Consider the following 27727-nt stretch of genomic DNA (forward strand, 5'->3'; position numbering starts at 1 on the left):
AGTGTCCTCATTGTAATGTCGTGCAGTGAGGCTTATTGATGACACTTATAATCCGTGGAATGTACTAGAAGGTCTATAAATTGTAGCTTTAATCTTAGCATATATAACAATAGATTAGATCACTTATCCTTATCTTCGGGTGCCGCTTGTCTTCCACTCCCTCTCCCGCCCACAATGACCACTGGATGTTTAACCTGGCTTAACTTTCTCCCAAGTATCTTCTATGTTTGATTTACCACCCTCACCTCATCTCTGCATTTAACACAGTAGGTTCTAACCAGTTTCTCTGCTCCAGGTTTTTCTTCCCATGCTTCACGCATACCCCGTGGTGGCTCTGGAATTCCTATAGAGAAGAGATTTAGTGTGGCTCTCTGACTCCACACAGAGTGGGGAGGATCAGGGACTTGTCTCGAAGCTGCATATTCATATCACTTTACAAAAGGTTGAGGAAATGTAATTGTTTCTAGTAAAGCATGGGGCCGGGGAGCTTGATGGATAAGAAAGTGTACTAAAGCTCTCCACCCTTGGCCAGCCCTTGGAGTCACCTCTGGGCACTGCCAATTTATATCTCTTAAAGTATGGTTCTCATCAAGGTCCATTTTGCTAAAACTTTTTCAGTGAGTCTGGAGAAGGTGTAGAACAAGTTCCAGAATCCTTTGCCTCACATTCAGGACTCTTTACAATTTTGCTGCAGGCTAACTGTTCCAAGGCATTTTGCACCAACACCAATTTTTCATTTCACGGATTTCATTCCATTCAATACCCCCTGCATACACCACAGCTACTCCTAACTCCATGTCTTTGTCCAGGAGGGCTCCCCCTCCAGTGGTCCTCCCCAGGTCCTCCCATCTAGTGAAGTTCTCTCCATTCCCCAAAGCCTGGCTCAAGAAGTGTTCTCCCAAAGAACCTTCACAGCCACGCCAGCCTACAGTTCTCCCTCCCTTCCTGGAATTCTCAGTGTTTCTTATTGTCAGGATAATTTATTCTGTCACTTAATTACGTAACTTTTCGTGTTTGTTGTGGAAAGATTTCGAATGTTGATGTTTTCTCTCTCACTGGACTGAGAGGTCCATTTAGGGTAAAGACTGCCGGTACCTTTTTGGATCCCAGCCCAATCAGTGTGGGACACAGCGTAGGTAGGCAATGTGTTTCTGAGTTGTGAGCCATCCCCAGGGCCTCTGGGGCACTCTTCTGGCTCACAGATGCCAAGTAACAGAAAGGGGGCTTCAGATTCAGGGACAGTCATCTCCAGAGACCCAAGGACTCTCCCCAAGGAGTGTCTATGCCCAATATAGACTGGCTATAAGACTTCTGACCTGGGGAAACTGAGTGTTTATGACCCAATCTCAGCAAAAATCGTATGAAATTGGCATTTCCTATGCTGGTGACTGACTAACAACTTGGAGCTGAAGCTATCTTGTTATCTTCAGCCTGAGCAATGTGGGTTTAAACACATGTCTGTTTACACCTGCATACATCTGTCTTCATGTGCACACCAGCCCTCACTCAATACATGGTGTCACCAGGTTCATGAGAAAGGCCACCAGCGATGGAGGAGTAGAGATGGGGCTTTAAAACTTTTACAAAAATATCTCTTTTAGAAAGAAATAAAAAGTAGAAATCTGGGGTGAAGTGTATACAAGGATTTTTTGTACTATTTTTGCAACTTTTCTCTAAGTCTGAAAATATATCAAAATATTAAATAAAATTTTAAGACAGAAATGACAAAAAGTCACCTTCTCTGTACAGTTTCCCTCCTACCTTCCTCAGCCTTTAAGAGAATTGACATTTTTCAGCACATTCATATGTGAATTATAGTTATGAATATTTCTATTTCTCCTATTACACAAGAAGTATAAAATGGAAAAAAGTAGTCAGAGACTTTTAAAATGTTTTATTTTTAATAATAATAATACATTAGAATATTAATATTGGAATAGAAGAGTTTTAATATATTGTGATCCGGGGCATGATATTTAACCTCTCTAGGTTATAGTTACCTCATCTTTAAAATGGAATTAAAACTGCCTATCCCTTAGCATTATCATAAGAATTAATAAAACAATAAATATTAAATAATTAATACACTTCCTGGTCCATAGGTGATGCCAAGATATACTAGTTCCAAATGTTTAAGAAATGTCAATAACCAAGTTCTACTCACTTTGTGTCCTCAACACCTAAAAAAGCATCTGGCACAGAATAGATGCGTAATAAACAGCTATTGATAAAAGGGTGGGGGGCGAGGAGAGAGGGAAAAAATGCCAGAATTCTGCTCAAGGGACTCTCACAGCTGATCCCAAAGCCCCAAGAGCAGCCCTTGCTTTTGTTACCCCTCTGAAGGACCTGGTGAGGGTGCCGTCACCTCTCCAGGCCTGTGCTTTCCTCACTTATGAGATGGGGTTGGTTTCATTACACCGGAAAAGACTAGCTGAGTAGAAAGGACCGTACAGCTCCGGCATCTAGGGCCCCTGGAGCGAGGACTGGGCAAACGGGCTTGAAAGTGTGGTGGAGCAGCCTGCCCCGCCGCTGAAGGCTGGCCCCAGCTCCCCTCGCGGGCACGGGTGAGGTCGTGCCTCCGTCTGGCTGAAGCAGCAGCCCCCGCTCCAGGGGCGTCCAGAGCCCGGGCACCAGAGAGTGCAGGTCCAGGCTTTCTCGGAGCCTCAGGACAGTTGAGACCTGAGCGTGGCCGTCGCTGCCCTTTCCTTCGCTAGTCCCCTCCCGCCACCGCCGAGCAGCAGGGTCCTGGTAGACACAACCCCAGGCGCCGACCCAGGAGCTCGCGGGCGGCCCTCCGCAGGCCACCTTGGCGGGGTCCCTCGCACGGAGGAGGGAATCCGTGCCCTCTGCCTTCTTTTCTGAAAGGAGGTGATGCCTGTTTTGTCCAGGGCCACGTGCAGGGATGTCAGCTCCAGGGCTTCCTAACGGACTCCTTTCCACAGAGTTGTGAACCCCACTCCCCGGGGGGGATGGCTTGCTTAGCTCGGCCGGATCCGAGCGCGGGCTGCTGTGATTACCGCCGAGGGAGAAACAGCGAGGGCGAAAGGCCGACGGAAAGGCTGTGGAGCCCAAACAGGCCGTGGAGTCAGGAGCGCCCGACCAGACCCGTTGCTTGACAGTCCACTGCCACTTTCAGGCTGGGCTGTCTGCACGGTGGGTCTGGAGTTTCACCCCGACTAAACGTGGCAGAGAGGGCGGAGGAGAGGAGAAAAGAGGAATGAGGAAGGAAAGGAGAGGAGGGAGGAGGTGAGAGAGGAGAGGCAAGGAGAATGCAAACGCGAGAGAAATGGAGAGAGGAGATGCAAGAGGAGAAAGCGCAGATTTGTGCGGAAGCAGTGTGTGTGAGCGAGAAGAGGATGCGAGAGAGAAGTGGAGAGAAGGACGAAGTGAGGACGGAGACCGAGGAGGCTGACAAGGCCTCATCCTCGCTCGTGGCCAAGTGTCCCCGGCTCTCTCCTACAGGGTCGACCCCACACCGAGCGCCGGGCGCGACCACCGGCCTCCGAGCGGCCGCATCCCCTCTCCTCCCTCCCGCCGCCGGCGGAGCCCCGCGGGCCCGATCCCCGCGGCTGCCCGGCCGGCGCCCTGCGCGCCCCGAGCGCTGGGAGGGAGGGAGCAGCGAGCGAGCGAGCAAGGGAGGGAGGGAGGGGCTGCCGGTGGGAGGCAACCATGTGGTTCCAGCTCACTCTATTTTCCCCCCCTCTCTTTCTTCACTCCTTTTTCTTTCCAAACAGGGAAAAGTGTTCCACGAAGCGGTAGGGTCTTTCTGCCTCGCCTTTTCCTCGCTGACCCGGGTCCCCGCTCCCGTCCGAGTGCCAGCTGGCAGGGCGAGCGCTGGAAGCCCTTCTGCGCCCGTTGCGGGGATCCCGGAGCGGGGCGCGAGGCGTGGGGCCGCTCCCGCGCCGGCACATGGCTGCAGCCGCCCCGCGCACACCCCGAGGCGCCGCGCCCAGCTTGCCCGAGGTCCGTCGGCTGAGCCCGCCCGCCCCGGAGCCAAGCAGCGACTGAGCGGGGAGGAGCCCGCGCCCGGGCATCGGGATGATCCTCCTCGTCCTGCTCGGGCTAGGTGAGTGCCTGGGGAGGGCGGGTGGCCCCGGGCACACACTGTCCCGCACCCGGGCCGCGATACGGGCTCCGAACGGTTGTCCCCGCGGCCCCCGGAGTGAGCCGGACGCCAGTGTCCCTGCCTCCCGGCCAGGGAGGAACACATCTGGCAGCGGAGGGCCGCCCAGTCGGCCATCGAAAACGTCTCGCACATCTGGGCCCTGGAGCAGCCTTGGGCGTTGGGGTGTTTCCTGGTTGAGTTTGGCCGAGAACTGTCTGGTGTGGCGGGTGCTTTTGGGGGTGGTGTTTAGTTTCAGGAGTATCTGGGGAAACTGGAGAGTTGGGAGAGGGAAGGTATTATTCAGGAATTTTTGTGCCAGGTTCCTGAGGGTGGGGGGAGCTTTTTCGTTTCAAACAGGCGCCTGGAGGGCGCAGATTAGAAACAGATGTGTTGGAGGGTAAGCGAAAGGGAGTGGGAGAAAGGAGGGGGAGAGGAAAGCAGGAGAGGGGAAAGGGCAGAGCCCCAGGAGGACCAGGAAGGTGCAGACAGACTGGGAGGGACGAAGAGGGGAAGGGAAAGGGATGGGAGGGAGAGAGGAAAGACGAGAGATGTGAGGCAGAACAGCAAGCCTGAGAGAGACTGATCAAGACAGAGAAAAATGGAGCGGAGGAGAGAATAGAGGGAAACAGGCTCTGGGGCCAAGAGAAGAGCTGCCCCGCGTGTCCCTTCTGGGGACTCCTGAGGCCTCAGAGGCCCTAAGGCATAGGCTCACCCGGGCTAGAAGCAGGCAAGTTTACAGGACAGGGCAGGACAGTGCCCATCAAGGATGTGTGGGCAAGAGCTGACAGGAGGGAGATGCACCAGGGCAGGGAAGGCCGACTGGGGAGCTGAAGAAAAGTCATGATAGGCACCAGGGAAGCGTGGGCTACACCTAGAGCCAGGACCAAATGTGAGCCTGAGTTCAGAAAACCAAAGAGCCAGCAGGTGTGGTAAAGTGAGCGCTGCCCTGGAGACAAGGCCAGGTGAGAACTGGTCCCGGTTTTGAACTGACTCGCTGGGTGACCTTGGACCACTTACCCACTACCAGGCCTTCAGCTCCCTTCGCTCCCAAACAAGCAAATGAGATGGTTCCTAAGTCCCTTCTGGCTCTGACAGCCTTAAACACCAGGAGTTTGTCAGGGACCTAATGGATGGAAAAGCCCCCAAGCAAAAGTGAAGAGGCACTAAAAACTCCCTCTGAATTAGATGTCTAGAGCTCTCTGTCTCTCTTTTTGAAACCTTACAAACCAACTAGGCTATATGCATGCCTGCCTAGGCCAGCCTCAGGCCAACAATAACTCTTCACCCAGGTTAGAGGAATAAAAGAGGTGGATTAACCTAAACTATTGCTGAAGTAGGGCAGGTGAGGTGCCACGATTTTCTAAGCTCTTGTAAATACCAACCAAGTATTGCAGTGCCGCTCCTGAGCACAGCTGGCATATCTGGATGGCACCTCTGCTGGCCTCTACCCCTAAGCCACCAACCACCCGATGTCAGTAGGCTCAAACGTCAGAGCAGCCTTATTAAAAGCAGCTGGAACTCATTGAGTACTTATTATGCTGAGCATGTTATATGGGTTATCTTGTTGACTCATTTATTCTTCACGCCAACCCTATTGGCCACCCGCTATTATTACCCCGATTTTACAGGTGAAGAAAACAAGATGTAAAGAGGTCAGGTAACTTGCTCAAAGCTATAGGCTCCTAGCTGGCAGAGATAGGATTTGAATGCAGGTTGTTTGCTTGCTAAACCGCCATGTTATAGTCTTCCGGTACCACAGAAGGACTCTTAAAGATGTTCTCTGCATTGAGATCCAGTTCAGTCCTATTCATGGAGCAGGAGATGTCAGTGAGATCCTGCCCCGTGGGAGGAGCCTGGGAAAGGGAAACAAAGCTAAGAGTGTTTGAGCACCTGCTCTACACCAGCCCCATTTGGGCACAGTTTCTGGTGGAAAGTGACTTTGGCCCGCATGGTCAGTTGAAATCAGCTGGCTTTGATGATGGTCAACATCTTAGTTCATGAGAAAGAGGAACAGACCAAGACATGGATCAAAAGATGTCATTGGTTCCTTAGCCATTTTTTATTGAGTGCCTACTATGTGTATCATTCCTCTGGTGAGAATATCATCTGTTGGGTTGATGTCTTTCTCATAGAAGTTGTCTCTCATGATATCTTTTTGGGGAGGGTTCTGTCTTTATAAAATTGTTACAAACCAAATGCCATGTAGAAGAGAAAAAGTGGACCACTGACTTAGAAATTCTCCATAACTGGATGTTCATCTACTATTCACCTAATAATAGGATGTTCACCTACTATTAAGCTTTTGCCACATCAATGCCCTTGTCATGACATATGACATCCCGGCTCTGAATTGAATAAACTGTTCAAGTAAGGAGTCACAGAGGAGATGAGTTGAAGGGTCAGGACAAGGGACAGGGCAGAAAACCTGAGATGAGGTTGGAGAGCCAGAGACCAGCATTTGAGGGGAGCAACACTGAAGGAACTGAAATCCCTGCATGGGTCAGCAGCCCCTGGGGAACCACTCTTGTGGGCTGGATTAGCCTTATTTGCAAAGTGGTTTTGAGCCCTGGGATGCCTGGACGGGCACTCTTTAGGAAAGCCAGAAAGAAAACCCTCAGTGTTGCCTGAATCCTAAAATCATTTCCTGCTCCCTGAAAGGAACAGATCCCGCGTGGCTTCTGGCCACTGCTAGCGTGATTTCTGGCCTCTTTTTTCTAGAGAAAGCACAGTATTGAAGGGGAATCAGGAGGGCTAAGAGTTCATAGTCTGAACAAGGATGGGCCAGTTGACTCCTTGCTTTCTGGACCCGCCAGTGAGTGAAATCAAATGTCCTGCCTTTCTGATGTGAATGAAAAGGAATGCTCTGAGCCCCGTGGAGGAGAAACAAGGGGGACTTCATGGGTTCCCCCAGCCCCTCCTCTGACCACCACCTCTCCCCTTCCCCTGTTGCTCAGGTCTCATTATCCTACCTGAACTTCTTCCTGGACTTCTGTAATAGCTGCCACGTGGTCTCCTGCCCAAGCTCTCTCTTCCCTTCCTACATACTGCTACCCGAGTAACCTCGTGAAACAGCTGGTATAAGGCAAAGAATTTGGATTAGGAATCTGGCAAGCTCTCTGGGTTCCTTGACTGCAGAATGGGGGTGGAGGGATTTTGAATTCGCATTCTCTCTGATTCCATGATCTTACTCTGCTCTTCCATAAACTTTTAGTAGTCTCCATTGCCTATAATGTCAAGTATAAACACTTCATTCTCATATTAAAGATTTTACACAATATCATTCACAACTCACCCCCCAACAACTCTCTAAGAAACCTGGATTACTTCCTGTACTCAAACCATGCCCCATGCTTCTTTCTGGCTCTATGCTTTTGTTTATGATAATCCCTCCACCAAAAATGCCCTCTTACTCTCCACCCTTACGGATTGTTGACCCTCCAGATCAAAATCATGTTCACTCTCCAAGTCTCACCTCAAATACCACTTCCTCCATACACCTGTCCATGATTTCACCAACAGAATATACTTTTTTCCTTCCTTTGAATCCCAGTAGCCGTTCTATTATGCTACTTTGTATTACAGCGATCTGAATACTTACCCAACACTCCAGTTAGAGTGTAAGGTCCATGCCTCGTTCATCTGGGTACCACTTTTAGTACCTAGCAGAAACTAAAAGCTTGTGAAGTATCTGTTAAAATAATTGGATATTGGAAACATTTGGAACATTTAAGGTCAAGAGAGGTGAAAGATCTGGAGTATTATTACTCTTTGACTGTGGAACAACACAATTGCGAGGAGCCCAGTTTTAACTGTTTGCTTTTGTGCTGCCTTGTCCATTCATGCAAACAATGAGTACTGTTTTTAAAAAAATTATACATAGAACATTACATGGACAAAGACCAGATAATACCTTTGTTATACAAACTTAATGTATCAAGTACGTTAGTACCAGACATTAACAATAGAATTCATGGAAACTTTTGCCAGGATGGGGAAGGAGCTTTGTTTCCAAAAAAATGGGTTTGAGGAGTGCTTGAATGCTTGGTCCACTGGCCTGTAGTTTAATGACGGGTCTCAGCAGGACTCCACGTCCTTCCCTCGTCTTCCCACATTAATGGTGATGGTTATAATATAGATACATTCCCGGTAGGCTCATATCTTGTCTCATTCAATTTTTATCTTTTGCTCAGCTGGGCAAAGTATACATGAGTATATTTCATAAATGTACCTAATGATGATGAACTAGACAGCCATTTTTAAAAGGTAGAATCAAAGATTAGCAGACATGGGGAAAAGCTAAGACACTATCTAAATCAGTGGTTCTTAAAATTTTGAATCCCAGACCCCTCTGAGAACCCAGTGAAAACCCTGAATCCACTTCTTAGAAAAAGACACATATACATCAGATTTTCCTATAGCTTCTAGGGGTTCATTGACCTCCTGATACCGTTCCTTGGAACCCAATTAAATCCTTGATCTAAACCTACCCCTTCTTTTATGATGAGGAAAGAACCAAATTTCAGGGAGATTTGGCTAAAGTTAAACAGGTAGCTTAGTAGAAGGGCCAAGACAAGACCCCCTAACTCCATAATCTGTCCTATCACACATTCTCGAAGTGGAAAATCTCTCTCCCTCCTTTTCAGCTCATGTAGTTCAGCTCTTCAGATGCTTCAGTTAAATGTAGTCAGTGCTGAATAATTGCCATTGGTTTTATGTTGAGAAATTGTCTGAAAAATAGGGCCGATGTCATAACATTTCAGTTTAGCCGTCGTAACTAGAAATCCTGGAAACTTCTGCAGTGCCTTGTATAATGTCTGGTATATTCAGGAAAAAGGGATTATACCCAAAGTCCTAAAGATGTAGGTGTGCCTACAAGGAATAGAATGGGAAATCAATAGCTCTAGCTCCTTCATAATTTTGCTGGGTTATTCTGGGCAAGTCATTATTCTGAGCCTCAATTTCTTTCTCTGTGAAATGAGATTACTAGACTCAGGTTATCTCTTTGTTTCCTTATACCATTAACATTCTCTGGGTTTTTTTTTTATAATTCTGAGAATTTTCCGGCTGGTCCTGATGTGGCTGTGATCAGAACACACGGGTGTTACCATGCTTATCTGATTTTTTTCAGGCACTGAGCCCTCATGGCAATAAGTAGCATATGATTATGAATCCAGAACGGCTGGCCGCCTAATGTGAAGAGAGCAGTAGTGACCCCATCCTGGGTCTGCACTGGGGCACTGTTAGCCAGGCAGCATCGTTCAAGGTCAGGGTAGATGGCCAGAGACCTCTGCCCTAGAAGTTTAGTACCTGAAATACTCACCAAAAGGACCTCATCCTGAGCAGAGTTACCTACAGAACAACCCCAAGCCTGGGCACCCAGGGTAGACTTCTGAGTAGAGGGTCTGTTGTATGAAACTGTTTGCAGGCGTTAGCATTTCCTTCAGTTTTTAAAATTAAGGCATAATTTACATACAATAAAGTGCACCCACTAAGTGTGTAGCTTAATGATTTCCCTGCGTGGATTTGAACTTGTGGTTGGGTTTTGAAATGTGAATTGTGTATTATTAGCTCACTCGTAGTGCCTGAGAGAGAACTATGTGGGTAGGATTATTACGGCAGTAGAATTTATTGCTAACGTTTGTACAAAGTTTCACAGTTTACAAAATATATTAACATACCTTATCTCATTCTCAAATCACTCTTTGAGAGTAAATGTCATTATTATGCCACTTTACAGGTAAATAAACTGAGGCCTAGAGAAATAAAGTGAGTTTCTCAAGATTACCCTCTCAGTAAATAGCTGAGCCAGGACACCGACCCAACATTTTGGATTCCGAAAACTATTTGCTTTCCAATTATCAGGAGGCACATAGTTATTCTGAAATCAAGGCTTCTGTTACCAAGAAGAGAGGGTCAGGCTGAAGCAAGGCTTCGTTTACAGGATTCCAAGCGATAAATCCCACAGTGGAAAGTCCGGTTAGAACATTTATCACCCCCTCCCCCCCCATTCAAATTGTTAAGAAATGGTTCGTTTGGGTTAATGTCTATTGTTTATAACCCAGAATTACTATGTATGTCGTACATGGGTTACTAGTTTCTTCTAACGAATCAGAAGACTGTCATAGTTGTGGAGACCTCGCCTTGCTTTGGGGTTGGTTGCGTGAACTCCTTACTAGTCCTGAGGCTATGGATGGTGAGTGTATTGGCTACAGCTCACCCTATATGTTGCCTTTTGTAGTTAAATTCCTCTTTTCAGCAGTTTTGACTTCTTCCCAAAGAAGAATGCATTCGGTACCAAAAAAAAAATCTGGTTATCTGAGCTTCCTAACTGTCTAGAGTCTGGGAAAATAAGTTTATTTCCTTTGGCACCACATAGACCAGAATGGGGAAGAATGCTGAAGTCAGACAACCTTTATTTTGTTAGTGACAGTGGTTGGATCACTGTGTGTGGAGCCTCGGCCAGAGTCTGCTGGTGATAAGACTGAAGGCTACTTTGTTTCCACGGGACACAGGGGAGAAAGCCGCTGCCTTTGTGACCACACTGAGAAGGGAACATGGACAGCTGTCTTCCGAGGTCGGTGTGGAATATGGGAGGTTTTTCTGAAGCGAGGCAGCAAGGGGATCTGGAGAGTTGAGGTCACGAAAGGCGACAGGGGAGAAGAAAGAGGAGCGGGAGGAAGAGAGGAAAACACAGAAACAGAGAGCGAGGACGCAAAAGCGAAAAGCTTGGCCCTGCTGGCATTTACAGAGCAGCTTCTCTGAGCTCTTTCTATTTCACGGAGAGCGGCAGCAGCTTTCAGGAGCTTCCAGGGACTCTCATGTGTGTCCCATAACATTTTCGACGTCATTCATGCACCCTCACTCACAAAACAACTAGAGAAGGGGGGCTCCTTCTGTAGTTCAGGCCCTGTGCTAGGCTCTCAGGTGCCACTGATATGGAACACAGTTTCCACCATCTAAGAACTCAGGCCAGTGGGGCGACATAGTCATAAACAGGGAATTGCAGATATATGAGAGCGCTGTCATCAAGGAAAGTACCAGGGCTTTTAGGAGTCCTGGGGAGGTAGCAGCTCACTTCTGTGCCGTCTTACGGAGATGGGCTGTGTCTTCCCACGTGCATCTTCAGGACGGTGGCTGATGTTCCCCTGTCATCCACACCACTTGCACATTAGTGGGGCTGGTGCTAAATAAACAGCCGGTGGCTTGATGGATCACCCCCATCATCATCAGAAGGGACGGATTCAGTGCTGTGTGTCCTTGGCATTCAGCCAGGTGCTTTCTGGAAGGATCGGACCTCCCGACATCCTTGCCTATTGAAAGTTATGGTTCGTTCTCCCCCACAACCTGCCAGTTACATAGCTGCCTCTGGTTCCTCGTCCCTCATGGGATGTTTAAAAAAAGAAAAGAAAAGAAAAAGAGGAAGAAATACATCAGTGAATTTGGATCTCTTAATTAAGAACGGTGGTCTGGTCACCTGAGGTTTTAGTAATATTCGTCCATGTGGAAAGTGAATAGGATCAAGCCGAAAAGGAATTTTTTGCTCCAGAAGAAATCTGGTGTATTGAACAGACTCAGCCCCTGACATAACCTTACTTCTTTTCTTGTTGGGAGGGTTGGGGGTGAGGGGGTGTCAAATCCTGGAGAGGGAAAGTGCTTTGCGACTTCACTGTTTAAATTTAGGCTTGGGTTTGTGGGGATCATTTTGACTTGGAGCAATAAGCCTTCCAACCCAGCCTCTGTCACTTCTCATTACTTCCAGTGACAGTTCCACTTATTTCCAATCACTCTTCAAGGGAAGAGTGGGGGAAGGCACATAGGCGGCCATGTGGATGTGCCGCGTAGTCACTTCTGTAAGAGCTCAGCCCCGGGCTCCCGGCTGGGCCACTTTATAACCGTGTGACCTTGGGCACCTCACCTTCCTGACCTTAGTTTTCTCACCAGTACTCACATCTATTAACAATTCATAGGTTTGTTGTGAGAATTAAATGAGGCAATGCATACAAAGAATTTTAGCATCCTGCTTGGTACATAATAAGCTAATAAATGGCTGTCCCGATTCCCATGACTGTCCTTGCTGGGAGAGGCTCAGCCCAGAGGTATTTGGAGGGTCTGCTTGAAGCCAGCAGACACCAGGCCAGTAGGGCCAGCCTTCAGGGCTCCGGTCACCACTGCCCCTCCATCCTGCAGATGAGTTCCCAGATGTCCTTCGGGGAATGTCACCCTGCTCCAGGATCCCAAGAGGTGCATAAACCCTGTCTGTGCCCCAGTTGTCTGTAACTGCTCTAGGAGAGTAACTTTTTGTGTTATTCAGCTCCAGGCAAGAGGCGCCCTTCCTTATGCTGCCCTGCATACCGTCTGCAGGTTGCTGAAGCTGAATCACAGGGGGCCAGATTTATGTTCCCCACTCTGCCCTCTCCATCACACACTCCCCAAGGCCTGTGCCCGCTTGGGCTGTCCAGCCTGGGCAAACACAGGCTGGTTAATTTCTGTTCTCGCTGTCAGGTAATGTTTTATTGAGCACCTATTATGTAGCAGGCATCATGCTAGGGACTTTCATACCAGAAATTTCTGGTATCCTCACAACAGTCTGTGAGGCCGGTATTATTTTTTTTTAATATTTATTTTATGTATTTGGTTGCACTGGTCTTAGTTGCGGCTCTTTAGTTGTGGCTCGCCGGCTCCCCAGTTGTGGCATGCAAACTCTTAGTTGTGGCATGCATATGGGATCTAGTTACCTGACCAGGGATCGAACCCGGGCCCCCTGCATTGGGAACACGGAGTCTTAACCACTGCGCCACCAGGGAAGTCCACTGCAAGGCCAGTATTATCGTCATCCCTATTTTGGGTCAGAAAAGTTAGACTGAAGAGGTCTGGTGTTCTGTCGTAGGCTGTACAGCTGTACAGACTGGAGCTGAGTTTGCCTTCTGCTTCAGTAATGATCTGGGGAAGACAGGAGTGGAGAGGCAGATGGATGACATACCTATGGGGACACATGTATGGGAGGCCACCATGTGGTCTTTGAGGATTTGGCCTAAGATGGAGCTGCAAGGCTCTGCATCCTCTACTTTTGTCCTGACCAAAATTAGATCCAGTGAGCCCAATACCCACATTCAAGACATGTTGAATTGTATTTCCTGTTTCAATATGGGAGGAAAGGCAAACCTCAAGGTGGGAAGAAAAATGTCTGATTTTTTCCACTGACCTGAACAACAAAGAGTGAGGGCTAAACTGGGTGTCCCAGATTTCCGCAGACCTAGAATTCCCACTTAGAATGGATTCCTGGCCCAGGCGGGTAGAGTCTGGGTTTCTAGCCGAGGCCTGGTCTCCATCTGCTTTCCTTGGCTGGAGGTCCATCCCCCATCCCTCCAGCCAATAGCAAAGTTCAGGCTCCCGCCTTGCAGCCTCTCCATCCTCAGAGGAGGAGAGCCGGAAATGGGGCCACCTCTCCGTAGCCACCGTCTCTGCTCCACTGCCTCTCCCTCCCTGTTCCCGGAGTCCTGTAGCTTCCCAAGCCCTGAGGAATCCAGGTGACCGTCCTCATATGCCTGGCACCTGAGCCTGACCTTCCCCTTGCTCTTCCCCTCTCTCTCTCTGGACCCAGTGTGGCTGCTCTCAGATCTGGTACTTAATGAGAGAGAGACAGAGAAGCAGAGAGAGAGAGAGAGAGAGATAAGAGAGCAAGACAGAGAGAGACAGAAAAAACAGAGAAAGAGACAGAAAGAGACAAAGAAAGACAGAGAAAGACATGCACACACAGAGACAAAGACACACAGAGATAGAGACAGAGAGAGAAACAGAGAGAGAGGGACAGAGTGAGACACAGACACAGACACACACACACACACACACACACACACACACACGCAGCACAGGCAAGTGTGAACTCTGTACATCTCGTCTTTCCTGTGTTGCCCAGCACGTGGAGTCAAAGGTCCTCTTCCTCCCTCTTTCTCCTTTGTCTTGGTGGATTCACCCTGCACATCACTAACTCCACTAGGGTATCCGAGGTAGGGCAAACAGAGGAAACACAAGTCAATGATTACAGAAAGTGTTGGTGGGATTCAAAAAATATTATTTCCCAGCTCAGTGCTTATGTGTATGTTAGCGCATTTAATCTTCACGACAGCTTTGTGAGACAGGTATTGTCAGCCTCCATTTTATCGAAAAGGATCAGAGAGGTTAAGACATTTTCCTGGTGTTATACAGCTAATTAGTAGCAGAATCAAAAGGAGAAGTCAGGTCTTCTGGCTCCCAAACCATTGCTCATCCCCTTCCTCCACTGGACCATGAGCCTCCCTATGCATGGCAGCAACACCCCACAGCAGGACTCCTCACTGGCTCTCATCCTCCAGTGTCTCATTACCAGCTTATGGAGGGGGCAATGCATAAGCTTTGTCGCCAGATATGGCTGCCTTCAACTCTGGGAAGGCTTGAGATTTGTCTCGAGTGATCAACCGTTCTGATCTGCCCAGGACTGGGAGGTTTCTCAGGACGTGGAACTCAGGATTTTCAATGATAAAACAAGGACAGTCCTGAGAAAACCATCTGGTTGGTCACCCAAGTAGTAGACCACTCAAAGTGTGATCCTCAGATGAGCGGCAGGGGTAGCACAGGGAGCTTGCTAGAAATGTAGCATCTCAGGTCCCACCCAGACCCACTGAACCAGGATCTGCAAGCTCCCTGCAGAACATAAGAAACATCTGAGAAGCTCCAGAGCAGGACCTCGGGCACCTTTGGCAGGAGTTGGGGAAATGGAAGATGTGCACCTGAGTTCCCTGACCTGGGACCATCACCTGCTGTAACCTCAGGTGATGTCCATTGACACTCAAGACTTAGGCTTATAGGCTGAGAGGAAAAGAGTTGAAGGTCCCAGACTTGAGCACATGGGGGTGAGAAGGCTGGAGGGTGTCTTGGTGCTGTGTGGGCATGAGTGATGCGTGGTTAAGCTTTTCTGTCTGTCCTTGGAATGATGACGTTATAAAGGTTCTGAAGTTTCCTGGATTCTCCTTTCATTTTACTGGGGCGAGGCTGGAGCGGGCAGTGGCCGACAGCAAATTACCCAGGGTCTGCCTGGGGCCAGCAGCGGCCTATGCCCCTGGGGCCTGGAGACACGGGAAATGAGAGCACAGAGGGCAAAGCACCTAATTGAGCCATGCTTGCCGAAGAGCAAACTCTCCAAGTTAGTTATGGAAGGAATAGTAGGCTATTCAAGCAGCGCTCCACACCTACAGGGTTTCCTGTGCAACGCCTGGCTCCTCGTCGCAGGATCCTAACCTAGCTTTGCAAGCAAGCCAGCAGCGGCTACCTGGCCCTTCCTTCCCCATGGCGAGCACTTCACTGGGATGTAAATAGAAGTTATCACTGAACCTGTGCTCCAGCGAGGAGGTGGTCGGCCAACTCCTCACACGCTTCACGGGCTCCTCTAGGCCTTGGCTTATCTTAGAGTAAACCTGGGTCAAAGCAGGTGTTCCGTCCTTTGAGTGATGGTGGTGGTGTGTCGTATTCTGTTAGTTTCTTTGCTCTCAAACCTGACTGTCACATGTGAAAACCACAGGTACCAGGCAAGGTAGGAAAAGACATTTGTAAGGCTGGGGTGGCGGAGCAGCCTCATACTAAATGAAGCATAACCCACATTGGTCCGCTTTCTCTCTGTTCTAAGTCACGTACTCAGTAGGGACTCTGAAAGAAGGGCAGCTCAAGGGCGGGGATGACAGGCAGGCCTGGAGATGGATGTGTCCATCTGCTCAGTTAGAGCCGTTTCAGACAAAGCCGATTTCTGCTGTGATTTTTTTTTTTTTGCGGTACACGGGCCTCTCACCGTTGTGGCCTCTCCCATTGCGGAGCACAGGCTCCGGACGCGCAGGCTCAGCGGCCATGGCTCACGGGCCCAGCCGCTCCGCGGCACGTGGGATCTTCCCGGACCGGGCCACGAACCCGTGTCCCCTGCATCGGCAGGCGGACTCTCAACCACTGCGCCACCAGGGAAGTCCTCTGCTGTGATTTTAATCCCACCCTGACACCGAGAAATCAAACCATCGCTTTTCTCATAATAGGGAGAGATGCCTCTGACCTAGGTTGGTTTTGTAACAGTTTCGACTGTGCATGTTGTTTTCCCTGGGAGCTCCAAGGGCTTGGCTGTGGGTGGATTTTATCAGAAGATACAGATTTCCATTGTGAAGCAACTCCTGTGTGGTGTGCTGGATACTTGCTCATCCAAGTCCTATCAGGGGACCAGACTGACAGAGGAAAAAGGAAATGGTGAACGATGTCAGACGGAATGTAGTTAAGGACCAGCATGTTTGGTACAGACAGGAAGTGAAATGCGGGGTTTGGAAAAGGAGAGTCATTAAGGTGTAAGAGCTTCAGCAAACAGTGGAGCAAGAGTACATGTCACGTGAGATGAAGATATTGTGTCAGGGGGTGGGTGAGGGGTCAGGAGCCTGGAGACGCGCAGCTGGGGGCATAGAGGGGGCAGGGAGGACACGGCAGGGGGTGGGGAGTAGTTGTGAAACAGTTATTCAGCCTCACTCTGGAAATAACACACAGTCATAGTTTACAGGCCAGTTTGGGGACCTACCTCAGGCAGTGTGGAGAAGGACCTTGGGCAACTCCCTCTCTGGGTCTCAGTTGTCACCGTGAACCAGGAGAGATCGGAGGGGAGAATTTCTAGGTCCTTCCCACTCTGCAGCAGGAGGACTCAGCTGTACTCCTTAGCGGGAGGCTTCAGACCCCAACGATCCGTCACCATCCTCCCCGTGCAGGCATTGTGAGCTGATGCTTCACCTGTGCCCCCACCAGGTCTCCCTGCTCCCCCAGCTCCCTGGCTCTGCCCCCAGTGCTTTCCCTGGCACTAGAATAGACCCACATACAGTCTGACCTGCCCAGGCCTCTGCCTCTGAAAATGCTCGCATCCCAGGGCTTTTGCACATCTGTCCCTCGCCTGGAGCGCTCTCTTCCTGGCCTTTGCAAGGCTGGCTCTTACCTTACAGGTTTCAGTGCGAATATTTCCTCCGTGAGACCCTCCCTGAGCTCCACTCAGCCTCCCCGCTAACCAGAGCCTTGGCCTGATCACCTCACATTACCCTGCTCTATTTTCCCCCTAACATTTATCACGGTCTGAAGTCTTCTTCTTACCTCTGCTCATGCACTTGTCTCTTGTCTGTTTCTACAAGAGTCTGGACTTTGTATCACTGACTTCTGTATCCCCACAGTGCTTGACACAGAGATAGGTACTCAGTAAAGAGACGATAAATAAACATCTGCTTTTTTTCTCTATGGTGTGCATGGCAACCGAGACATTTTATAAATGAAAAAAGTTATTTAATGAGCCCTTCTTTGTGCAGAGCTCTTTGTATATGTTATCTCACTTAGTCCTCTTAACAACTCTACCATGTAGATACTATTAGGATCCCCTTTTACAGAGGAGGTGAAGTCCTTGCCAAAGTTACACAGCTAGTGAGCTGTGAAGTCTGGGTTTGAACCCAGGCAGTCTGACTGCAGAGCTGGTGCCGTAAGTTCATGTGCTATTCAGGTCACCTAAGCCAGCGCTTCTCAGACTTTAAGGTGCTTATGAACCAGCTGGGGACCTTCTTAAAATGCGAGATCTAATTTAGTAGGTCTGGGGTGGAGCCTGAGATTCCATGTTTCCAACAAGTTTCCAACTATGGCTGCTGGTCCATGGAAAATACCTCTCAGGAGGGAAGGCAGAGACGGAGGGAGAGAAACTGGCCTCAGACAGGCCAGGTGGCTTTCCTTAGACCATGTAGCTAGTTCATGGCCAGCCTGGTGTCCTGGCTTCTAGCCTAAAGCTCTTTCAATGGCTCAGCAACCCCAAGGATTTTAAAGCATGTACACATCTTCAAAGACCATTTGCAGGAATACAGCCACCTGAATTAGAGATTGCAAAGGGGCCCAAGGTGCTGGCCCATGCCCCCTATTCATCATGACCAGGATACCTGGTTGCTGCTGGGCTTCTTTCCGTCCCCGAGGCAGAGGGCATGGGAGGGGGTACGCGGAGATCACACACCTTGGCGGCTGAGTGTGTGTGCTTGGAGGAGGTCTGGAAATTCTGGGGAACCATTCATGTCTCTCAAAACAAAAACTGTCATGCCCAGGACAGAACGTGCCATTATCTCCAGTTTACCAGGCTCCCGCTGGCTGCTCTAAGGTGTGCGCATATGTCAATAGTATTTATTACAGGAAGCATCAGCTCATTTGAGCCGCCTCCACCCTTCCCCAGCCTTCCCAGTTCCTGCCTTCCTGACACAGAAGATTCAATTTATGAACACTTTTACACATTGGTCTGTTCCCCCTCCCACCCAGCAGAAGTCCCTCTGGAAGATGACTGTCCATCCTCCAGTGGAACGCACCGCAGGGTACTCAGAAACTGCAGAGCCCCATCCGCTCCAGGACAGCTCTTACCCTGGGAGGGACTTTCCGCTCTCAGTTGGAGATGCTTGAAACTGCCACCTCCCAAGGCTACAAAGATTAGGACTGCCATAATCTTACAAGTAAAGGGCCCTCCAATTTGTAAAGTGATGTTTTAAGAGCATTTATCTGTGATGGGTACTGTGCTAGACATTTTCATATACACATCACCTCATGTAATACTACAAGCACACCCTGAAGTATGTAGTGATCAATCCCCCTTTGACATATGGACACTGAGGGAGGGATTCAGTGACTCGCCTCAAGACAGACGGCCGATGTCATTTCTACTGCATCATAGCTGCCCATCCTCCTTATAAATAGTTGAAGAACGTTCTTTCATGTTTGTCTCCTATCCTGCTCTCTCCTTTTACAAACTAAACACTCCTGTTTGCTTTAACCTTTCTCCCCAGTTATTACACCCATCATTAACTGAAGCCATGCTATGAACCAGGGACCCAGTATGTAGACTGAATCTATCTCCACAAGAACCTTAAGACATCTCCATTTTGTAGATGAGCAAAGTGCTGAAACTCAGAAAAGTAATTTGTCCAATGTCACTTAATTAATAAGTGACAGAAAGCGAGGATTTGATCCTGGGCCTCGTAGGCTGTGAAAATGAGAAGAATGCTGGGTGAAGGGATGGAATGAGGACAGTGGGATTCGGGTGAGAAATGATGCAAACTTGGACATTCTTCCATCATAACTGTCTTTATTGTGTTGGCAGGCATGGCCTCCCTTACAGAATAACCATGTACTAAATTGGGCCTTCAGGGGAGCCGAATATGTGCAGGGTGAGAGTTATTGAGGGCTTTGTTATTGAGAAGGTTATTTCACAGCAATTCTAAGTACTTCAAAAAAAAACCCAACAGCTTTATTGAGATGTACAATAAACTGCATATATTTAAGGTATATAATTCGTTAGGTTTTGGCATATATATATATACACCCATGAAACCATCACCACCATCAAGATATTTTAAATATACGTCATAAATCCAAAAGGATGGCATGCCTACTTATGAATTTGGGGGGTTCTGATCTTCATGGAGGGTCTAGTATAAGGACCCAGGAAGAACGCAAACCACCTCCAATCCCTGGAAAGCCTTGTGGAAGGTTTAGACCTGAGGTCAGCGGTAGTCCAGATCTGCAGGACCCTCCAGCTCCCTTTGCTTCTAGATGTTCATACTACTTTGCAGTTTTCTGACTTATTTTGACCTTGAGGCCAGAGCCCACATCTCCAGCCCTGTTTGGCTTCTCTGGATTCCCGTGAACCTTTCAGGAATAAGTTAACTATCAGGTTCTTGGGGTTGAAAAATTAAGTAAAATGGAACCCAATGGGGCTGGTCCTCCAGTTCAGGGGCCCGTCTTTTCAGGGTTCTGGATTCAGTAAGGATGAGATGGCCCATCCGAGTCTCCAGGAGATAGGAGGCACCGGGTCAATGTCCAATTCCTATCTCCCTGCTGCCCCTCTTACCTCACCCTTGCCTCCTGAAACCCTGTCCCCAAATGCACACTGCATTAAAGGGAGCAAAGACACCCTAAGTCCTTCCAGGGAAGGACTCTGGATGCAAAGACAGAGGCTTGCTCTGGGATAGCTCAATGGCCTAAATACCCTCTTCGCTCTAAGACTGTCCTCATTTCCCTCAGTTGACGTAATCTTTGTCTGCTCTAAACTCCCAAAACTATCATTATGTCACCAATCACCTTCTACCCTTAGAAATATAATTATTCACTTTCTGGACTGCACGCTTTCTCAGGCATGATCCTGGTTTGATCCATCTTTGCATCCCCTGCAGTGTCTAACACATAGTACACATGGTACTCGTTGAACAAATGAATGAATGACCCACCTTGTCCTAAACCTCAGGGGAGAGCCGTGTCGCTTTGCCTAGGCAGGACTCAGAGCTGAGCCTAGCATTATCCCAGCGTCTCGCACATCAGATGTCACACATGGAGTAGTGGTATATTACACCCAAAATGTGATTCTCACTCGGGTGATATAAATAGAGCCAGAAAGATGCATGCACCTTTGCACACAAAATGTGATTCTCACTTGGGTGACATAAATAGAGCCAGAAAGATGCATCCACCATCTTTGCACACACTGTTAATTCTCAGCAAAGGTGAGGCTTAGCTTGCTAGGCTTGGCTCACAGAAGGAAACGGGCTGCTGATAACTGGTCAGCCTGCCGCCGCTGGTGAGGCCATCGCCGAGGGAGACGTGGCTCCCGCCTCCAGTGCTTCCAGCTGGTACTGATGAGCCAGGGGAAGCCAGGTGGTTGAAGTGGGAGAGAGTAGTTCTGAGCAAGGCGGGGTGGGGGATTCAGCAACTAGGGTCCCATTTGGAAAGAAGTCTACAGCGTCCTGGTACCTGTGGGCTGCCAGTCCAATTCCCCGTCCAGAGACAGCCATTCCTTGTGGACAGACGGGGCAAGGCCCAAGTGATTAGATGCCTTAGGTCACTGGGAAAGGAATCCATTCATGTTTTAGACAAAATTTGATTCGAAGTATAGGTGCGCCTAGATTACCGTTTCTCAGACTTAGATTTCAGAGACCAGTGAAAGTTCAAAAATAAATTTGGATACGAAATCAGGTGCCCACTTTTTAAATATTGCTGACTATGGATGTTAGACAAAAATGTAAACTACCATCCTGTTACAATTATTCCTAAAGAGAAATGGCATTTCAGCAACAAAAATAATAATAGAAACAATAAATAATAATAGAATGGCATAGAATAATAATAGAATGGCATTTCAGCAACAATAAATAATAATAGAAAAATAATAATAGAAACAAATAATAGAAACAAAAAGGCAGTTGACGACCGTACACAGACAGCTGTCTGTCTCAGCTAACATTTACTGAGTGCTAACAGTATGCGAGGCGCCATTCTAAATATTTTACTTTTATCATCTTACTCCATACATATTATATCATCTACATTTTTCCTTCCCTGTGAAACCATGAAAATTTCATCATGGACCAATGGTACCAGTCTATACCCGAGAGTTAGGGAATCACTAGCTGAGAGAATTTTTAGAGGTAACTCACAGCCCTAGGAATCAAACTCCCATGAACCTTAAAGTTTCCGCCCGATGCAGAGGCCAGGACGTGACCCTTCAGGGTGAGTGCTTGATGCGGGATCCAGATGACAAAGATCTTCCTCTGAAGTTTTCTTTGAGATGTGGGACCCAACAAGTTCTGTTCCCAGTTGCAACGGAGACTCTCAAGCTTGCAGCTTTTATCTACAAATGCAATGATCCAAGTAAATCACAATCCAGCCAAAGATAAAATGCTTCCAACTACATTTTTGGGTCATGAGAGATGAAGGAAAAGCTACCACTTTTGCAACACAGAGCCTTTTTCCCCTTTCCTTGCCTGTACTTTGAAAAACTTAATATCCCGCTATCATGTTTCACAATGAATACAAACCAGATGGCTTAAGCCAAGGGAAAAAATGCTAGGTTGAGTAACAGGGTATGAATTAAATAACCCTTAAACAACCATGTAAAAAAAAATTCCTAAGTGTTTCCTAATTTCTGGATTAAGGAAATTCATGGAGGCCTGAAATAGAAAGAGAATACAAAGGCCCTTAAGATGCTGCCTCTAGACTTAAGGGCCTTCTTCAGAAGATGGGCAGGCCAGCAAGGTCATCCATTGCTAAGTCTCCCCAGAGACCAGACACATCTTCAAAAGGAGGAAGCAAGTGGGAGGCACTGTTATTTATTTTTCCAGTGCTTAACAAATCAGCTCAAGGAGACCCGGTGTCAGACCTAGATGTGAAATATTACATTTCCGGAGACAGTGCTTTAATATCCAGATGGAAAGGGAGCCAGATTCAGGATAGAAAGTGGTTTAAGTCCAGACGATCTTTGCTTGTTTCATCCCTTCCCCTTAACCATCTTGCTTCCCAATAAGAAAGAAAGACGCAGTTGGAACTTCCTATTATAGATAGAACGCAACAAAAAATTTTCAAGCTACTTCTTATTCCCGAAGAACTAGATTTGGAGGGAAACGTGAGGAAGCATAATGTAGTAGAAAGGACATTTAAGTAAGTGTAAGAAGAACTTAATCTGAAGGGTGAGTCCTAGCCTCCATGTCATGGAAGTTTAGACTCATAGGGCTGGAATTTTAAAAATCTGGTGGGAGCTGGGGATAGCCCTGGATAGTGATAGCTCCATTTTCTATCAGCTCTGTGACCTTAGGTAAGTCACTTACCCCTGAGCCTCAGTTTCCTTATCTGCAGAATGAGGATACGCATTCCCATCTCACAAAGGAGGAAGGTAGGTAAGGATCTTAGAGATTTCATAAACTTGGCCAAAGTCACAGCCCGGTAGGTATCTTATTGCGAAACCTGTGCTCTTTTCCCTAACCACACCAAGATGAGATCATAGGCACTGAAATGTTTGCAATGAGCCAGGTACTGTGCAATCATCCCTGGTGGCTATTAGGCACAGACTTCCACCTGATGTGCAAACAGACGTGTCAGCCCACTTCTACGTGTGTCCACGAAGACATTCATGTCAGACTGTGCTTTACAAACGGAAGCAATTTTGTGCTCTGACCAGCATGAGTATACTTTAAGAATAAATGGACAAACCCAGGGACTGTCCCCGAAATCCAGGCTTGGCGGTGGCTCCAGCCACAGGAAAAGCGATCCTGGGTCACAGACGATTGTTCATGCTCTAATGCCAGTTCTGGTCTTCCCAGCATGAGTGACACTCCCCTCGCTCCGGGATGAGCCTAGTCCCACCTCAGAAATGAGCTCTTTCTAAGAGGTTAAAGCAAACACCATATCTGCTCTGACCACTCTTCTGGGGAAGTCTGGGAAAAAGAGTGTGGACTTTGAGGAAATGCTAAGGAGGGAGTGAACTCCTGGTCTGCACCCAAGGGTGCAATGCTCATGCATAATTAGTGGGGTGCTAATAACACAAACCATTTTAAAGAGCAGTTTAAAAGTCTGCTTCAGGAATTTTAAAGCCATTCATAGCCTTGGACCAATACTTCCATTGTTAGGAGCCTATGCTAAAGAGAGAATTGAATAGAATGTGCAAAAATTTATGTATTAAAATGTTTACTGCAGTAAAAACACTGGCACAAACTAAATGTCCCAGAATAGGAAAATGACTAAGTAAATTACAATTCATGAATCCATACAATTGAATATAATGCTGTTAGTGAAACAGGTAACAAAGAACTTTCATGACTTGTATGAATGTTCATGATATAAAAAGCAATAAGAAGACCTCAGAACTCTGTGTATAGTAAAATCTGTACTCTGTGTGTGTGTGTGTGTGTGTGTGTGTGTGTGTGTGTATGTATGTATATATGCATAGAAAAAAGACTGGAAGGAAATTTTACAGGTGTTTGTTATTTTCTGTATTATTTTTGTCCCTGTTTTCCAATTTTTGTATAATAAGTACACATAACTTCTATTTTTTTTAATGTTATTTTTAGAATTGCTGAAATCTCTAAGTGCTGTCCTTAAGTGGCTTTCTCTTTTGCTTGAATAAGTACGGCAGCCTCCCAACCGCCACCCCTTCCTCCCATCCTACCCGCTTCCCAGCCCAGCCTGTACTGTCTCCAGGGTCGTCTTCTGTGACTCCAAGCTGATCAGGTTTAATACCGTTGGTCTAATACAGACTCTGACTACCTGTTGCCTTTAGACTAGAAGGCAGGGTTCAAACTCCTTTGTGTGATTTGCTGTTCAACCACACAGACCAGACTCTCAGATCTTCTGGCCTCATGCATGCTCTTCCCTCTGCTTAGAACACCCTTTTCCTTCCTTCTCCACCCGGGAAAGTCTTCCTTGCCACGAAGGCCAAGCTCAGAGGTGAGCCCCTCTACGAAATCTTACCCATCAGTCTCAAGCAGAGCTGGTTGCTATTGGCTCTGTCCCCAAAGACTTTGCCTATAGCTCTGTGTTAGCAAATATAATTTATCATAATAAATGTATTTTAATATATCCTGCTCCCCCTCAACTTCCTCCCTATGTAAGACCATATGATTGTGAGGGTCAGTTTTGAGACTCATTCATCTTGCTGTGCCCGGTGACTGGCACAGAGTCCAGGGATGGATAGGTAAGAAAACCGGTGACTGAGCTGGACCAGAGGAGGCAGCAGGGGGTTCTAAAGCCAAGGAGGTCATCTGTGTAATATGGCGGTGAACTGACCTTCATTCCACTGCAGCCAAACAGATTTAAGTTAGCTAAAAAAGTTGCACAGTTTGCCATCACTGGAATAGATGAATGTTTGGGGTAAGGAGATGCCTTCAGAAGAGGGTAGAAACCTCCCTGTGTAAGAGGGGTTGTGATTGCAAGGTGGACAAGGGGACTTCAGCCAGACCCAGGCTTCAGCGAATTGTCCGAAGAAGCTGGGTGGGAGGCTCCCCGCTTCTCCCCAGCCCGCTGTGATTCTGCTCTAAGCCCCGGGCAGGTTTCCATGTCAGCTGTACTTCCAAACCCAGATCTGCAATTTGAACCTAAAGGCCCGCAGACAAAGAAGACTGCTGAGAGTGAAGCCAGTTGCTCACAGAGCCCAGCAGGGCCCTTGGCTCCACACCACTCATTAGCATCTTAAGTTCACATAAATATATATGAGGCCTGTGGATTCACCCAGGAGTCCCAGAGGCCCTCACAGCCAAAGTAACATCTCTCCCCCTTTGCACCTCCTCCTGGGCTTTCTGAGCCCAGTTGCCTCCGGGGAGCCCAGTGTTGTGCGGCTATTCCCTGGCCCAGGGGCCCAACAGCTCATTTTCGGGGTGCAAAAGTAGACACTTGGCCCTTTGGGAGACCAGCTCTGTTCTGCCCCACCCCCCCTTGTGGTGGTCCAAGGTCTCTGAAGACCAGGGGTTTCCCTGCTGTCCGTCTCACAGCCCGGATCCTGGACACTAGAAGGCAAAGTGAACCCACAGCGTGGATGCAGCACAGCCCCGGGCAGAGCCCTGACTTGGTGCTGTAAAATGCAGAGCTGAGGGAGTAAGGACACTCTGGGCTTTTTGTGCTTAAACAGCCCCCAGTCTAATGGAATATACAAAACAGAGAAGGAAAATCAAAAAGTAGAAACCTGAGACATAGTACCAGCCCGCAGGGAGATGTAAATGAGAAGGTAATCAGCAATGTGTGAAGCCTGTAAATTCCCAGGAGGGGGCAGGGCAGGAAGGAAGTCTGGCTCCATCCAACCTCAGAGCTTCTTGGAGGAGGTGAATTTTGACAGGAAAAGGATGAAGTTGGGAAGGGTACTGACTACTGGGCAGGGACAGCTGATCAGCTGCCCTTCACCCACCCAGGGGTGCGGAAGGGCAATCGGAATGGCAGAGAGACAGCAGCTCCGGAGGTTCGCAGACTCCCCAAAACAGCCCCGTCTCATTCCAAAGTAACTAGCCCAACTACCTCAATTGTTTCCAAGTCTGGAAGGAAAGAAGGGCTTGCAGAGAAAAGCCATGAAATGAAGCCAGTGGAATCCCGATATGTATGGGAGAGCCCGGTGTGGGTGGCTGTGCCTCGGTGTTTTCTGGCCCCAGCTGTGGGATGTGGTGTCACAGCTCTGCCCTGGCCAGATACATGACTCTCCCTCTACAGCTTGCTCTGCAAAGAAAACACATGTATCCCTTAGAGGACTAGAAGAGGGCAGTGGATGAAGTGGAAGGAGGAAATTATGGTGGCAGATTTCCAACCTCTGACAGCATTTTTAGCTCAGATTCTTTGGACAAGGTTTCTCCAGTCCCACTTCCTTTGCTGACCTGGTGTCCCTCAGTGAGGCTAAGAACAAGCATCCTGCTTTCTGAAGCATCCTTCACCCTAGTTTTCTCTCCATCTTTCTTCCTTGGGCCTAAAAGAGCCCAGGCTCTGCATCTGCTTCTCATGGACCGCAGTCACCCTTCCCATCACTGCAGCCTCTCTTGGATGGGGAAGGAGACAGACTTCTCAGCTAGGGAGGAGTTCCCCTGCCCCTGAGATCTTCAACTTGAAGTCACAGCAGGTAACACGGGAAGGATCCTTAGGGGTCATTAATTTCAACTCATACGTCAAGCCCAGAGTGAGGAGGTGACTTCTTCAGAGCTGGAGTATAATACGTGGTCGTCTTGTCCCCACGGTGAGAAGTGACACAGAACAGAGGCTACAGTACCATGTCTGGCTTTACACCCTGACCTGAATGCGATGAAACCAGGAATAAGTTATTGAACGTCTCTGAGGGTCTGTTTCCTCAGCTGCCAAAAAACAAAAGAGAAAAAAGGGTAATAATGAATAACAATATGTCTTTGTAGGATGATCTATAAGATTATTGATTATTAATAGTAAGAGCTCTCACTTACTGACTACTTACTGTATACCATATGTGCCGTGCTGAGCACTGGACAGGCATCACCACAGCCCCGCCCCACCCCGCCCCGAGCCCGGCGCCGTAATTGTTACCACACGCAGACCCCAGCCATCGGCACTGGTCACGGACATGCCTCACCTTTGATTCTGAGATGATGGAGTTCCTATGGTCTCCAGTTTATACGAGTCAGAGGACCTAAAGGCAGGAGAGCAGTTCGCCTTAAAGTCTGAGCCCTGACTCGCTGACCTGCCCTCTGGTGCTGGGGGAAGGTCCCTGGTCTTCTGGTCCAGACACAGCCTGCTCTCATCTTGTTTAAATAAAGCCAGGGAGGCAGGCAGGAGGCCTGTGGCTGGGGAGGAAGAAACAAGGGCTGTTTGGGATTCCATGTAGACTCTGGGCTATTGAAGCTGTCAGGCTGATACACAAGTTCTGTCAGGCTTGTAGCTCTTGGCATACCGGCCTCTTCCCCCTGATGACCATTTATAGTCAATCCCTCTGAAGCGAATGTAGCCCTGGGCTTGGGCGAAATTGATGAAGCTGGAGGAGAGGCACCTGGCCGTGGGGAGGCTGGGGGTCACTACAAACACCTCCCTGCCTCCACATGCTACACGTTTCCCAGAACCCGTGCTCTGCTGTTCCTTCTTCAGGCCTAAGATGTAAGAGCAGGCCAGTGCCAAAGGGAGGTTGGACGGTGGAAGGGATCGAAGGAGCGTGGCCACATGAGTTTTAATGCAGGACAAGCCCGTATGGTTTTGTGGCAGAGAATCCAGTCCGTGTGCCCCTTGAAGTTTTCTTTGATTTTTCCCTTAAATGTAATTCAAGACCCTTTTACTGGAAGTAGCACACCTTTAACGAAGCTTGGGAAAGGG

General features: G+C 48.3%; 1 protein-coding gene across 3 annotated transcripts in view; it reads left to right on the forward strand.

The window, feature by feature from the left end:
* Window positions 1-3136: 3136 nt before the first annotated feature.
* CLMP (CXADR like membrane protein) overlaps window positions 3137-27727 on the forward strand; it is a 92189-nt gene continuing 67598 nt past the window's right edge. The window contains exons 1-2 of one of the 3 annotated variants that reach the window (XM_032639014.1): window positions 3137-3153; window positions 3735-4066. In XM_032639014.1, the coding sequence (XP_032494905.1) occupies window positions 4039-4066 (28 nt within the window). In that variant the 5' untranslated portion in view covers window positions 3137-3153; window positions 3735-4038. Of the gene's footprint in view, window positions 3154-3697; window positions 4067-27727 lie in introns of those variants that run through there. The other 2 variants (XR_004350973.1, XM_032639013.1) reach the window with 2 other exon arrangements.

The sequence above is a fragment of the Phocoena sinus genome, chromosome 8, assembly GCF_008692025.1.
Source record: "Phocoena sinus isolate mPhoSin1 chromosome 8, mPhoSin1.pri, whole genome shotgun sequence".
Taxonomy (NCBI): domain Eukaryota; kingdom Metazoa; phylum Chordata; class Mammalia; order Artiodactyla; family Phocoenidae; genus Phocoena; species Phocoena sinus.